The sequence below is a fragment of the Acinonyx jubatus genome, chromosome B4, assembly GCF_027475565.1.
Source record: "Acinonyx jubatus isolate Ajub_Pintada_27869175 chromosome B4, VMU_Ajub_asm_v1.0, whole genome shotgun sequence".
Lineage (NCBI taxonomy): Eukaryota > Metazoa > Chordata > Mammalia > Carnivora > Felidae > Acinonyx > Acinonyx jubatus.
The window spans coordinates 23811815-23827046 of NC_069387.1; the positions used below are offsets into that span (position 1 = coordinate 23811815).

Sequence of the window (15232 nt, forward strand, 5' to 3'; positions counted from 1 at the left end):
GAATTTTAGTTAAGACATTTGTACCCCTGGATTATTCCTGAAGCCCTCTGGGTTCTCTTTCCAGAGTTTTCTTCACTCCCCTATTTGCACTTGTCTTTAAAGCATCAGGAATTATTTTTCTGAACAGTGTCAATGGTGACCCAGTTAACAAAATTCAATTTCCACTGTGTCTCTAATAAGGTAGAATGGAATCCATCTAACCTCTTAGCATCTCCAAATACCTACCACTTGCAGGACAACCATGAAAGGCAGGAAGACATCAAAACCTAAGTCATGATCTCCACCACCCAAAAACCTATGGCCCCACTATAAAAAAAAAAAAAGAAAGAAAAAACCACAGGTAAAAATAGTGATATTTTATGTTTTGCTTAGGGCTGCATAGCAGCATTCCACAGACTGGGTGGCTTAAACAACAAATTTATTTCCTCATAGTTCTGGAGACAAGAAATCCAAGATCAATGTGTTGGCAAGGTTGGTTTCTTCTGAGGCCACTCTCATTGGTTTCTGGATGGCTGTCTTCTCCATATCTTACATGGTCTTCCTTCTGTTGTGAGTCTGTGTCGTAACCTCCTCTTACAAGGACGCGGTCATATTGGATTAGGGCCCACCCTTGTCACATCCCTTCAGAGACCTTTTCTCTAAATACAGCCATACTCTGAAGTACTGGGGGTTACGTCTTCAACATATGAATTTTGAGGGGGCATTCCAAATGATCTATACAGCCTGTAAGTACTATTGGTATTCCCTGAGAGGGGGAATCACTGGACGGTAGGTGAGAGCTTCTTGGAAGAGCTAGCACTGGAGACAGGCACTGGAAGCATACTTCAGATTTCAGTGAGGCTGTGGAAAGCTTTTCTATGAGAAGATTAAAATAAGCAGAGTGATAGCTATAAACATGGTGTGTCAGGTTCCAGTGAGGTAAGTCGACCAGAGGAGATAGTTCGTGCTGGGGAGAAGCGGGTGATAAAATCGGAACTGCTGAGATTGTAAGTAATCTGGATTTAGGAGAAGTTTAGCCTTAATCAAAGAAGCAAAAAAAGCATCATAAATCTCTGGGAAATGAAACTTCGTAATTAACATGATATTTAAGGAAGAGAAGTCTGGTCTTCATTTGTGAGATGAAGCAAGGAGAACAGATTAAGACTCTGCCACAATTATTAAATGAGAAGCTTAGCCCAGAGTGGTAGCAATGGTAGACAAGAAGAAATTGTGGGTGAATATTAGACATGTCAAAAAATGTATCCAAAAAATGACAGAAGTCGATTGATGATGGTCTGTTTATAGGAAAGGAACAAGAGGGATAAGGCAAAGGTGGTATCAGTGTTTGCTGGGGTTGGGGGGAGAGCTGCAGAAACAATGGTGCCAGGCCATTAAGCTTGTGGGATACAGAATCCTAGATGGAGAAGAAAAGTGACCACCGGTTCATTTGAGCCTGAGAGTTTGGGATGGAAGTACCGAATAGGAGATGAGAAATTGGGGCAGGAGCTCTGACAGGGTGAGAACACCCAACATGAGCTGGGTATCAGACAGTCATCAGTATTGAGTACCCTGTGGGAAATTCAAGAAACAAAGAGGGGAGCGATTCAGTCTAGGAGGCAAAGCGATTAGTTACTCATCCAGCAAAATTTTCTTAAGGACCTATCTGTTGAGCACTTCCTCATGTGCCAGGAATACAGTGGTAAATAAGAGAAGGGGTGTCCTCTTCAGAAACCTCATCCTCAGCCACGAAGGCCAGGGATGGTCAATAATGTTAAATGATGAAGAAGTCAGCCATAGAGGGACAGATAAAGGGCCTTTGTATTTGTCAATAGAGTGGTCACCCTTGACTTTCTAGAAGGCAGTTTCAATAGTTTTGGTAATAGAAATCAGATTGAATGGGGAACATTTGGTGAGACAATGGAGCTAAGAGCAAGACTCTGTTTATTCCCAGAATCTGTTTTGTTTTCCACTCCCCTGGCACTTATTCAGATTCTTTGCCACCTTCAGTTTGATTAATTTCTGTTACAATAGTAATCCTCTGATATTTCAATTCGGACTCTAAATAACATTAAAGTCAAGTTAAAATGTAGTCACAGATCAGTTTCATGCTTCTAAAAACATAATAACTCCATACTATATTTTTATGTTTTTTGCCATTCAGACTCAAATGAATAATATAAGTGGATATCACCAATACATTTTAAAATGGTAAGACTTTGCTAGAGCCATGGAAGCTTTTTAATCAGCACTGAGAGAGATGATTAGCAAAGAGAAAGAAAAAAATTAAAAGACCATCACTTGAAGTGGTGGCAAGAATCCAGTTTTTACTGTCTTTCCTTGTGCCTGGGACAGTCTAGGACAGGATCAGACAGGGCTCAGATATTTGGATTCCCTCCACCTCCTCTGTCTATTTCTGTGAAGAAGAAGGGAAAGAGAGAACAGAAGGTGATGCAGAAATAACGTGCAGAGTTTGGTTGGAGAATGGTTTCACTCTTCTAGTCTATTACTAATCTCTATTAGCATGGTCTCATTAACAAAGATTTCATGTTGTTTTGTCTTATTTGAAAGAGAACAGGAACGTCTGGTTGTCATATGTAACATTTCATGTTTCTCTGATTGCTCCATGCATTACACCTCTCTGAAATACTCACAGCTAGCTGATCTGTGTCATCCAGCAATTTCCCATAGATCTTGAAATGAATGAGCTGGATTATGTGAGAATATGAATGCTGTAGGTTCACCTAGTACACTGGGCATGAGACTAGGAAGGTAGACATCTGTGTGAGTCTCTATCCCGGTTAAAACTGATCGGCACTACCAGTCACGGTTGTTAACACATAGCATAGATATTCATTGATTTGATTCTGTTTGACTTGATTTGGTTAGCATAGTTTGGAGAAATTCAGTTTCTCTGTGTTTCTACATCTAGATTAGGAATCATTCCTGCCCCTGTATTATACGACATAATGATCTATAACTGCCTTTAAGTCCAGCTAAGAAATGTATGCTCAGGTGTATGTTGAATATAAGTCATTCTCCAATAAGCACCCATACTCTACTCCCACCCTGATTCTGACATATCCATTGAACGGACATTTCTGCACAAGTGCAATCAGGGGATGCAGTGGTCAAAACAGACAGAAATACTTCAGGAGAGGCTCATTAGCTCTATAAATGTGAAGCCAAGTATACAGATCGTCAGAAGCCCTGATGATGTTGCTACAGCTTTGAGAATTTGGCTATACTGACAGAGTAGAAAAAGACAACAAACTTTATTCTTTCTTGGTAAAGGTTTTTAAAGTTAGGTCTGAAAATTCGAATAGTTTGAGGTTCTACATTTATAAGGGAGTCAAGCCTGAAAATGAGCTGTATTCTTGTTTGGGCGTAACATAGGAGATGGTCCTTGAAGTGGAGAATGTGCAGTGCTTAGACGGATGGGTCACTGTGTAAGGCTGGTGGTTGGGGGAATCACAGCAAGATTCTATTGGTATAATGCCCTTTTTTAAAGTTTTTATTTAAATTCCTGTTAGTTGCCATACAGCGTACTATTAATTTCAGGGGTACAATATAGTGATTCAACACTTCTATACAGCACCTGGTGCTCATCACAAGTGCACTTCTTAATCCCCATCACCTATTTCACCCCTCCCACCCTCCCCTCTGGTAACCATCAGTTTGTTCTGTATAGTTAAGAATCCATTTCTTGGTTTGCCTTTCTCTCTCTCTCTCTTTTTTCCTTTTATCATTTGTTTTGTTTCTTAAACTCCAATGTAAGTGAAATAATATGGTATTTGTCTTTCTCTGAATGACTTATTTTGCTTAGCATAATACTCTCTAGTTCCACTCATATTATTGCAAATGGCAAGATTTCATTCCTTTTTATGGCTGAGTAGTAGTCAATTAAATCTATACCTATCTAGATATAGATATAGAAAGATATCTTTATCCATTTGTCTATCAATGTACACTTGGTTGTTTCCATAATCTGGTTATTGTAAATAATGCTGCTATAAGCATCAGGGGGCGCATGTGTCCCTTTGAATTTGTATTTTTGCATTCTTTCAGTAAATACCCAGTAGTGCAATTGCTGGATGGTAGGGTAGTTCTATTTGTAACTTCCTGAGGGAACGCTATACTGTTTTCCAGAGCAGCTACACCAGTTTGCATTGTCACCAACGGGGCAAGAAAGTTCTCCTTTCTCTTTTCTCCTTTCCCCACATGCTCATTAACACCTGCTGTTTCTTGTGTTGTTGATTTTAGCCATTCTGATAGGTATGAGGTGATATCTCATTGTAGTTTTGATTTGCATTTCCCCGATGGTAAGTGATGTTGAGCATCTTTTCGTGTGTCTGTTGGCCGTCTGCATGTCTTCTTAGGGAAAATGTCTATTCATGTCTTCTGCCCATTTTTAATTGGATTATTCATTTGTGGGGTGTTGAGTTTTAGATATATTTTGGATACTAACTCTTTATCAGATATGTCACTTGCAAATATCTTCTCCCATCTTTTTCCCATTGAGTACTCTTTCCTGCTTTGTCAAAGATTAAATGACCCTATAATTCTGGGTTCCATTGATCTATGTGTCTGGTTTTGTGCCAGTACCATACTGTTTTGATTACTACAGCTTTGTAAGATAACTTGAAGTCTATAATTGTGATGCCTCTGACTTTGCTTTTCTTTTTCAAGGTTGCTTTGACTATTCAGGGTCTTTTGTAGTTCCATACAAGTTTTAGGATTATTTGTTCTAGGTCTGTGAAAAATTCTATTGGTATTTTGATAGAGATTGAATTAAATGTGTAGATTGCTTTCGATAGTACACATTTTAACAATATTTGTTCTTCTAATCCATGAGCATGGAATGTCTTTCCATTTTTTGTGTGTTCTCCTCAGTTTCTTTCATCACTGTTTTATAATTTTCAAAGTACAAGTCTTTTACCTCTTTGTTTAGGTTTATCCCTAGGTATCTTATTAGTTTTAGTGCAATCGTAAATGGGATTGATTTCTATTAATTTCTCTTTCTGCTGCTTCATCATTGGTGTACAGAAATGCAACAGATTTCTGTACATTGATTTGTATCCTGAAACTTTACTGAATTCGTTTATCAGTTCTAGCATTTTTTTGGTGAGTCTTTCAGGTTTTGTACAGAGAGTATCCTGTCATCTGGAAGTAGTGAAAGTTTTACTTCTCTTTTGCCAGTTTGGATGCCTTTTATTTCTTTTTGTTGTCTGGTTGCTGTGGCTAGGACTTGCAGTACTATGTTGAACAGCAGTGGTGAGAATGGACATCCTTGTCTTGTTCCTGATCTTAGAGGAAAAGCTCACTTTTTCCCCATTGAGGATGATATTAGCTGTGGATTTTTTATATGTGACCATTGTTACATTAAGAATATGCTCCCTCTAAACCTACTTAGTTGAGAGTTTTTATCATGAATCGATGCTGTACTTGGTCAAATGCTCTTTCTGCATCTATTGAAATCATTATATGGTTCTTATACTTGCTTTTATTGATGTGACGTATCGCAGCGATTGATTTGTGAATATTGAACCACGCTTACAGCCCAGGAATAAATCCCAGTTGATCGTGGTGAATTATTTTTTTACTGTATTGTTGGATTCAGTCTGATAGTATTTTGTTGAGGATTTTTACATCTGTGTTCATCAGAGATAATTGGCCTGTAGTTCTTTTCATTTGTGATGTCTTTATCTAGTTTGGGTATCAGGGTAATGCTGGCCTCATAGAATGAATTTGGAGGTTTTCCTTCCTTTTCTAATTTTTGGAATAGTTTAAGAAAAATAGGTATTAACTCTTCTTTAAATAATTGGCATAATACTCCTTTTTTAAATTTTTTTAACGTTTATTTATTTTTGAGACAGAGCATGAACAGGGGAGGGGCAGAGAGAGAGGGAGACACAGAATCTGAAAGGGGCTCCAGGCTCTGAGCTGTCAGCACAGAGCCTGACATGGGGCTCGAACTCACGGACTGTGAGATCATGACCTGAGCCGAAGTCGGACGCTTAACCAACTGAGCCACCCAGGCGCCCCGGCAATAATACTCCTTTTTAAAGATTTTTCTGGCAGCTCTGACTCCTCTCCCCTTCATCCTCTGAACTGCTGCACACTATTCCATACTACCAAGGCATGCATTTCTTTTCTTCCCCTTTTTTCCTTTCCCTTACCTCTCAAAGCCCCAGACCACCAGACAATCAGAAGGAACACAGGGTAAGAAATATGATAAGGGTTGGTTGGGGGTGCAAAGGTATTTCCTCTTTCTCCCAGCTTGAGCCCCAGTTGTGTGTAAGTAATTTCTTATTTACCCCAAAAGGAAAACTTGCTTGATAACAGTCTTTGTAATTGAATACTTGTTTATGATCACCTTTCTTGTAGGTATCTCTAAAGAAGAAGAGCCAAAAATATTGAGGCCCCCAAGACGGCCCCGGAAACCCAAAACATTAAATAACCCTGAGGACTCCACATACTATTATCTACTACATGTAAGTGGCTCACTCTTACCATCAGATGGGAGCCATTGCAGCCACTAAAGCCCCTCTTGCACATGGTCCAGGCCTCTCCTACAGTCCTGTAAACCCCCTGTCCTCCAGTAGTCTTCTCTGCTGGCCTGTTAATTGAGCTGAGATGCAAATACCAACCCAGAAAGAGAAGTGCATCAGAACAGGAGCTCTGCAGAGGGGGACTTTGGGTCAAAAGGCAAGTTTTAGGGAAAGAAGAAGAAAGGAAAAGAGGAAGAAAGAGACGTTTACTTGAGCACCATTTAAATTCTAGCACTAGAGGTGTTCATATACACTGTGACATCTAATCCTATGAATAGCCCTTAAGGTGGTGTCCCCATCTCACTGGTCGGGACTACCCAGGTAGGCACTCCATAGCTATTGGGGTCTTTAGCTACACCGAGGTCTTCTGACTACTCAACTCCTGCTCACTCCCTGTAACATGAGGCCTCACTGGTCCCACCCCTGCCAGTCTGCCCTTCCTCTCCTGTTCCTGCTCTCTGCAAATGCCACCATCATCCATTGGTGACCCAAACCAAGAACATGGGAGTCATCCTGGATCTTTCACTCTCTCTCATTCCTGACATCCAATCTGTTGCTCTAAAGTATGGCTTCTACCGACCAAGGCTCACTCCTATTCATGCCCTGCCTCTGACCTCATAGGCAGCACTCTACGTTAGACCATCATTATCCCCCACCTAGAATATTTCAGGCTTCCAAGCTCAGCTTCTTCAGCCCCTATCAAAATGTTTCTCTAAACCGTCTTGTGATTGCACTCCTCCCTTGATGATCCCTCTAATAGCTTGGCAGTTCCTTCAGCGCAAAGTCCATATGCTGTGGAGGACCTCCTCCTTGGACCCAGGACTACTCTTCAGCCCCCTCTCCAGGCTCCCCATGTCCACTTAGCCACAGTTAACTGCTAAAACCCTGCCAGCGAGTGCCTTTCTCTCATGCCCCTCAGTCCTTTGCACCTGCTGGTCCTTCCTTCTGCAATACTTACTCACTTTTCCACTCCCACTGCCACAGAGAGAGAGCACCGGTTCTCCGTGCCCCACTGCACCCAGAGAATGTTTCCCAGCAATTGGAATTAAGTTTCCCAGCTCCTGGGCAGAAGATGGAGCTCCCACTTGCTTTCTAAGTCAAACGGTCTCCTCCTCTTCCCTTCTCTCTGGTGGTTTCTCCCCATTGTCTTTGGAAGGCTCCTCTCCACCTTGGTGTTGCCTAGAGTTCAATCTTGGGCTCTCTTCCCCTCTCTTTACCTTTGGACAATCTCATGACCTCAGTTCTACTGATTCCTGAGTCTATGTCTGGCTATATCTCTCTCTCTAGCTCCACACTCAAATGTCAAACTGGCTAATGTTTGTTTTACATCCTCTACATGGGTGCACATAGGCATCTGTCCATCTGCATGTGCATGCGTGCACGCACACACACAGACACACACAGCTTTATTGAGATATGTCACATGCTATACAATTCACTTATCTAAAATAGACAACTAAGTGGTTGTCTTATATTCAGGGATGTACAACCATCACCACAATCAAGTTTAGAACATTGTCATCACCCTAAAAAGAAACCCCATGCCCATTAGCAGTCATTCCCACCCACACCCTCCAGCCACAAGTAACCACTAATCTACCTTATGTCTCTGTTAGATTTGCCTATTCTGAACGTTTCATATAACTATAAATGTGCCGCACATGGTCTCTGTGAATGAATGATTGACTTTTTATAAACTAGTAATCGGAATATTATCCTGACTCCTCCCCTTTCTCATCTAGCATATCCAAGAATCTACTCTCATATCTCTTGAATTTCTGTTCTTCTCCACATCCTCAGCCCACAGCCTCCTCAGGCCAGCATTTCTACTTGATATTTCTGCATCCCTCCTCTTACTGTTGTCTTGTTTTGCTCCCCTTCTCATTCATGCATCTTTCACATGGTAGCTAGAGTTGTGTTCTTGAAATTAACGTCTGATCATGCCACCCCTCTGATGGAAAACCTTGTAATCACTTCCTAGTGTCCTGTGGTAGAGGGGCTGGGCAATATCAGGGCCTTGCTTACCTTTCCTTTACCTTCCTGTACCTCCTTATACTCATTCACCCCTCCTTACTCTCCACTACAGCCATTCCCTCCTGTTAGCCTGTACCTGTTCTTCACGTTGTCCATAGGCATTTGTCCCTGAACATGCTCTGTCCTCAGACTAAAACCCACTTCTTTTTCTATTCTCACTTTCTGGGGACAAAACGTCCCAGCCTACATGTCTTTTTCTTCAGGAAGCCTTCCTAATACTCCCAAATCCCAAAGGAGCTTTTCCTGTGTCCTTCCTAAGTGGCCCATACTTCCCTGTCACCATGCTGTATCCCACCAAAGAGTGATTGATGTGGTTTCCGTGAGGTCAAGGAGTTTGCCCTTACATTTAGCCTGCCACATAGTATGCATGCAATAAGTATTCGTGGCACAAATGAATGCAATGAAATTTGAGTAAAATACAATTAGAAGTAAATTAAGGAAGTGAAAATTCCAGATAGCTGCATTGGGCTGTTACTTGATAAAAATTTTGATTACAGATTTTTTTCTACACTGCCCTCCCCCAGAAGGAAGTAGATAGCCTGACATCGTTTATGTAGTTAAATAGAGAGAAGAGCAGAGAACAAGATTAGAAATTACTAGACATTCCCTATTAACCCTGAATATAAGTGGCAAATGATGCTCAGTGACCTTTATTAACTACATCTCAAATGACAATTGACCATGAGGGCTTCAACAACAGACGCCATCCTCGATATGAGAATTTATAAGAGCTTGAGATAAGGTGAAATGTCCATTGCTAACAACCACCCTTTCGGTGAGAATCATGCAGCAGATTCTGAGCCACACAAATGAGTCCCTGCCCTCAAGAAGTTTACTTCACTTTTGTACTATTCTTTTTTTAAATGAATATAAAGGGTTTGATAGATCTCAAATTACTAGTGACTGGAATTCTGTTTATAGCCATGAGTCTTGAAATCTGTGGCTTCAGTGAAAAATAAAACATGGAAAACCAGAAGATTAGTATAAATGACAGCACACCATGCATTCCTATTTATCTGGCCCTTATCCAAATTTGGGTCATAGTGCGATCTGTAGCTGTGATAGGGCCCATGCCCTTGAACCATCAAAACACTGTCTATAATTTTAGCTGGGCTGTAGTTGCATGGAAATGGGCACCAGTGGGCAGAGTGGGCTATGGCCAGGCAAGAACACAGAAAGGGTGGCGGCGGGCAAGGGGAACATGGATGGGGTGGTGCCCACTCCTCCTGCAGCCGCAGCCTCCTGCCAGTACAGGAGCACTGAATGCAACCAAGAGGTCAAGGAGTAGTGCCGAGACCATAACCACGGAGTGCTGAAGATAGCCATCTGCGAATCCTACCAGACACCTGTAGGCAAATGTATTGAGTACGATCCTGTTATCATCTTGACTAATGCCATTTTATGCAAAGTCCAGACCTACAGATGAATTCTTTTCAGGACTAAAATAAACACACCTGGGAAACTCTGCATATTTTGTTTGCTTTATGAAGTGTACCTGAGGCGGTGGCCGCTTCAGGACTCAGACCAGAACACTGATCCTGACGACTCCATCGTGGAGCGGGATTTCCATAGAATGTTTGCAATTGTTTCACTAGAACAAATTGCCTTTTTTATTGGCATCTTTACTTTCCTGTGGGTACAACGACCAACTGATGACAGTGAAAAAACAAATAAACCCAACTTCATTTTCGTGTTGCTGCTGAAAGCACGATTATCATCTAGCAATGGAAAACTCTTGCTGATTGCAGCCGTCATTTGGGAACATAACCACACACTCCTGTGCCTCAGACTCATTAAAATATTTGTCCTAATATTAAATTTTCAGGCAGTTAGACTGACCCTGAATATCAAATGAAAGCTCCCCTTGGCCATCCTGAGCGGCTTACTGGTGGAAAGCACCATGGATGTGTAGGAAGTGATCGTGCCATCTATAAATCTCCAGACTTGAAGACTTGTATTCTTTATTATCTGTCGCATGACCAACTGCATCCAAAATAGAGAAGACCTAAAATCCAAACCAGGCTCCTCATTTCTGTTGAACAAAATGAAGCAAAGATTTGGGTACACTTCCTGAAAAAGAAAGCAATGGTTATGGCATTGAAAACCCCTAAAACTGCTACACCTCACCCAACCCCCACCAACCATGTAAGAAACAGCCAAACCACATACAGATACACAAGGACACAGGGAATGTTGCTGTAGGGAATGAGGTATGCAACAAGTGAAGATTTATATTTATACACAACTTCAGGTAAGCATTTGAATCGAAGAAGGAACATGAATTCATAACGTGCACATGAAAAGATCTATGTTTCAAAAAAAAAACCCACTTTCTGTAAATTCAAATGGCATTCATGAAACTCTTTCTAAAATTATTTCTATTTCAGAAACCTAGAAATTTAGAAATAGAAATAAATTTCTATTATACTACACATGTTAAACCTTTTCTTGATGACCCAAGGCCAATGTACGGAGCAAAAACATTTGGATTTATTTAGATTTATGAGGTAGCACCCCATCTCTCTGCATTCTCCTGGCCCTGCTTCATTTTCTGCCTTAAATCAACACCAGCACTCTTCTGACAGTTGATGCTCTTAATCTCTTATATCTAGCAGATGTTGCTATCCTTGTGTCCAAAACCAGGATGAGCTGAGCCTAAGAAGCATGCCCGGAGGACCTGGGCGGAGCACACACGCCCTGTTGTTTCCGCCCTCGCCCTCGGTGCCTGCTCCAGCTCGCAGAGCTGTGCAGCCATCACAAAAAGTGACTCGGGGCCAACAGTTCCCTCACAAAATGAGTAACTAAACACAGTCCCATCAAAGGTCCTTCTGGTTTTACTCTTTTCTCCAGGACCTTTCCGAAACTGATAGGTAGTAGGGGTAGGTAATTGGGCCGCTCCAGTGTGGAGTTTTTTTCCTTCTGTGTTTTGGCTACTTTCTTCATCCTTGTGAGTCCCCCTAAGTAAATAAAGTGTTAGTGTTTTTCCAAAAGGAATGTAAGATTGTATCCACCAGAATGTAGCAAATATGAATTTTATTTTACTCTATTTCTTCCTTTTTTTATTTTTTATTTTTTAATTTTATTTAAGTCCAAGTTAGTTAACATACAGCTTAATAATGATTTCAGGAGTAGAGTTCAATGATTCATCACTTACACACAATACCCAGTGCTCATCCCAGCAAGTGCCCTCCTTAATGCCCATCACTCATTTAGCCCAGCCCCTACCCACCTCCCCTCCACCAACCCTCAATTTGTTCTCTATATTTAAAAGTCTCTTATGATTTGCTTCCTTCTCTCTTTTTATCTTATTTTCCTTCATTTCCCCTTTGTTCCTCTGTTTTCTCAAATTCCACATATGAGTGAAATCATATGATATTTATTTTTCTCTGACTTGTTTCGCTTAGCATAATACACTCTAGTTCCATCCATGTTGCAAATGGCAAGATTTCATTCTTTTTGATCACCGAGTGATATACGGATGTGAATTTTAAAGTTCTGTCATAAACGTATTTCTTTGCGTCAAGTGGGGGGGAGGGGCTGTCGTGTAGCTGAGAAACAGGTTCTTCAGAGTCCAGCGGGCGAAGACCTCTGACTTCCAAAGTCCTCCTCAAGAAATACCCTCCCCAGAATATCTTCTCCTTGTACCCCTTCTCTCTCTCTCTCTTCTTCAGTTCTATAAGAAACTGACAGGATATTTACTTCTCTATTTTCATTTCAAATTTCAAGTCAGTGATTTATAATTTCAAAACTACAATCGAGGGGTGCCTGGGTGGTTCAGTCGTTAAGCGTCTGACTCTTGGTTTCAGCTCATGGTTTCATGGGCTCGAGCCCTACATCGGGCTCTACACTGACAGTATGGAGCCTGCTTGGGATTCTCTCTCTCTCCCTGTCTCTCGGCCCCTCTCCTGCTCACGCTGTCTCTGTCTCTCTCGAAATAAATAAATAAAAATAAATTTTAAAAAAACTATAACTGAAAACATTGTTTGTCTTAGCAATAAACGCCACTAATATAAAGTCCCAGGTGGTAAAATTAGTATTCAGTCCTCTCCCTTGAGGGTACAGTTTCGTGCCTCCCTTTTGGCACCAGCTGCCAGGACACTAAGACAAATGTAAGGCCCCATCCTAACACGCTCTTGACCTCTTTGTTCCTCATTTACAACTTCTACTTTATCACCTTAGTTGTGTAATTGCTTCCATGATAAACCACCTTAAATAATTTTGGGGAAGATATATTAATGAATTATATTTCATTGGAATATTCTAGCACAGGCAAGAGTGAAATAAAGCAGAAGACCAGACTGTATTTCCTCTTCTAAGAATTCCTGTAACTGGGAACCAAATTATATACACCATTTCCCAGAGGGAAATGCTGGTCCAGAATAAAAAATGGTCCTTACCAGCTTGCAAGTTCAAAGGCAGAACGTTATTTGATTTGTGGTGGTATAAAGGGGACCTCTGTCACTCAACATAGTGCCAATCATTTAAGCATAACTTTGGATTATAGAAAATTGTTACTGAGAACAAGAGACATTTTTTTTTTCAGATAACAGATCAAGGAGGAAGGACCTCTGTCATATTAAAACAACAACAACCACAACAAATACTACCTGGGTTCCAGGGATCATTGACTAGACTGCTGGGGTCCATTGTATCTATGGTGGTAATATAATTATTTGTATGCACCTCCCAGCCCAAGGCATTGGATCAGGAATGTAATAGGAAATGGGAAGGAGGGCATGAATGTAATTGATGTCCTGCCCCTTAACATGGTTACTTCTTGAATGGTCCACTCCCAGACTTGATGCATTTAAGCATTCCTTCTACCTCGTCCACCCACTAAAATACCAACCAATAAGAATAAGTGAAACATGAACTGTTTGATTTATCCAACATTTTAGTGTATTACAAATGCTAAATCATGAGAAAAAAATGAATGTGCCTAAAAAATACTGGAAAAAACCCTCAATATTTACAAACCATTATCAGCTGCCATTTTTATTATCTTGCCATTTTTATTATGGTGCCAGCCAACTTGATATCTGCATTAGGGTTTCCACACTTACAGTATCTTCAGCTTGTTCAAGGTGAGTGTCCTGTTTGTTCTCTCAGCCTAAACGACATATATGCTCTTGCAACATGTAATAGGTGAGCTCAAATATCTTGAGGCAGCTGACAGTGAAACGCATTACTAATGTTACAGTATAAAAGGTGATATTGCTTTGTATGTAAGGTACCATTTTGTTAGTGTTCAGACTGAAGTACTGATTAAAAGGTATCTAATTAAATCTAGACCTACATATTCTAATTTCTGCCTTGATACATAAATTCTCAACCGTGAAAACATTTTACAAATGAACATATGTATCCTCTAGTCTGTTACTTTTATACCATAAATGGGCTCTTGGTAAGTCACACTTCCATTCTTTTGTGGACTATTGCACCTGCCTTCACTGTCCACCCACCTGCTTTGCCAGCAGACAAAGATGACGTATAAGCAAGATGTCAAAGCCACCTAATCAGCTTGCCTAAAGCACAGCGCATTTGTGATGGAGAGATGGGTTTTCCAGGAATTCTGACATAATTTTTCCCATTTATAGGTAGATGGACCTTAGGTAATCTTGTGTATACTGGTCACTGTGTGGTAAGCTCTTTTCGGCATGGAATGCAAAGATTATTTGCAATCCGGTAAAAACATAATCACAAATACATAATTAATAAAATTTGAGTGAATTATATTTCATTAGATTTTTAAAACATTGTGTCCATTTGCTTATTTCCAAATTGGCTTTATAAGAACAAATGTATTTATATATTAATATAGTAATTATATCAGTTACATTAATCATAATATACTGATTTTTAACTTTTTTCTATTCCTTTTAGAAGTCAATCCAAGAAGAAAAACGAAGACCAAGGAAAGATAGGTAATTATTACTTCTAGATTTCAGTGTCATCTTATCAAACCAAAATATAAATCCATGTGTTCAAATTATGACTGAAAATCATCTATTTTTTTAAAAATCACCTATTTCATATGTGTAGATTCGGAAAGTAGCATGCTCTCATACATTTATATGATGAATATGTGGTTTATATATAATTTAGAAGATGTCACCTATTGGAAATATATTGAGCTAGCACAGTATGAGGCATAGATTAAGAACTCAAATAGTTTGTGAATGAATTGTACTGTCCCAATTCAGAATTTGCTTTTCTTGGTCCATTTCTTGGTTTTGATCAGGAAATTGGAACACACCCATGTCCGTGAACTTTCTTTCCCCAAACCCCTTTGCTTTCTGTTCTCAAAACACATGCTAAATCTCATTCCTTGTAATGTTTATGGATTTGTCAGGAAATAAGGTTTGTGTCACCTGCGGGTGTGACAACTTAGATTCACACTAGTCTCCATTTCCTATAACATTTCAGCCCACCAATACTTTACTAATTTAACATTATAACACTATTTCAATTAACTGACTTCCAGAGTGTGCTAATAACAACTGAGGGTTCTTCTACTAAGATGAGTGGACACTGAACTCCTGACTTATGTATCGGTGGCATTCTGAAAGCTCATTTGTAAATTGGTATCTGTAACTTGAAAAACACTTTTCCCCAGAAACACTGTAACACTTGGTAGTTTTCTAGACCTATATCTGTTTACCTCATATGAA

General features: G+C 40.2%; 1 protein-coding gene and 1 pseudogene across 4 annotated transcripts in view; both read left to right on the plus strand.

Moving 5' to 3' along the window:
* The window catches only part of MYO3A (myosin IIIA), a 239162-nt gene that overhangs the window by 219484 nt on the left and 4446 nt on the right, over positions 1-15232 (plus strand). For 2 of the 4 annotated variants that reach the window (XM_053225411.1, XM_027073670.2), the window contains 2 exons: positions 6364-6470; positions 14445-14485. In XM_053225411.1, the coding sequence (XP_053081386.1) occupies positions 6364-6470; positions 14445-14485 (148 nt within the window). The remainder of the gene's footprint in view (positions 1-6363; positions 6471-14444; positions 14486-15232) is intronic. The other 2 variants (XM_027073673.2, XM_027073674.2) reach the window with 1 other exon arrangement.
* On the plus strand, positions 6479-12167 carry LOC113603624 (protein ARV1-like; annotated as a pseudogene).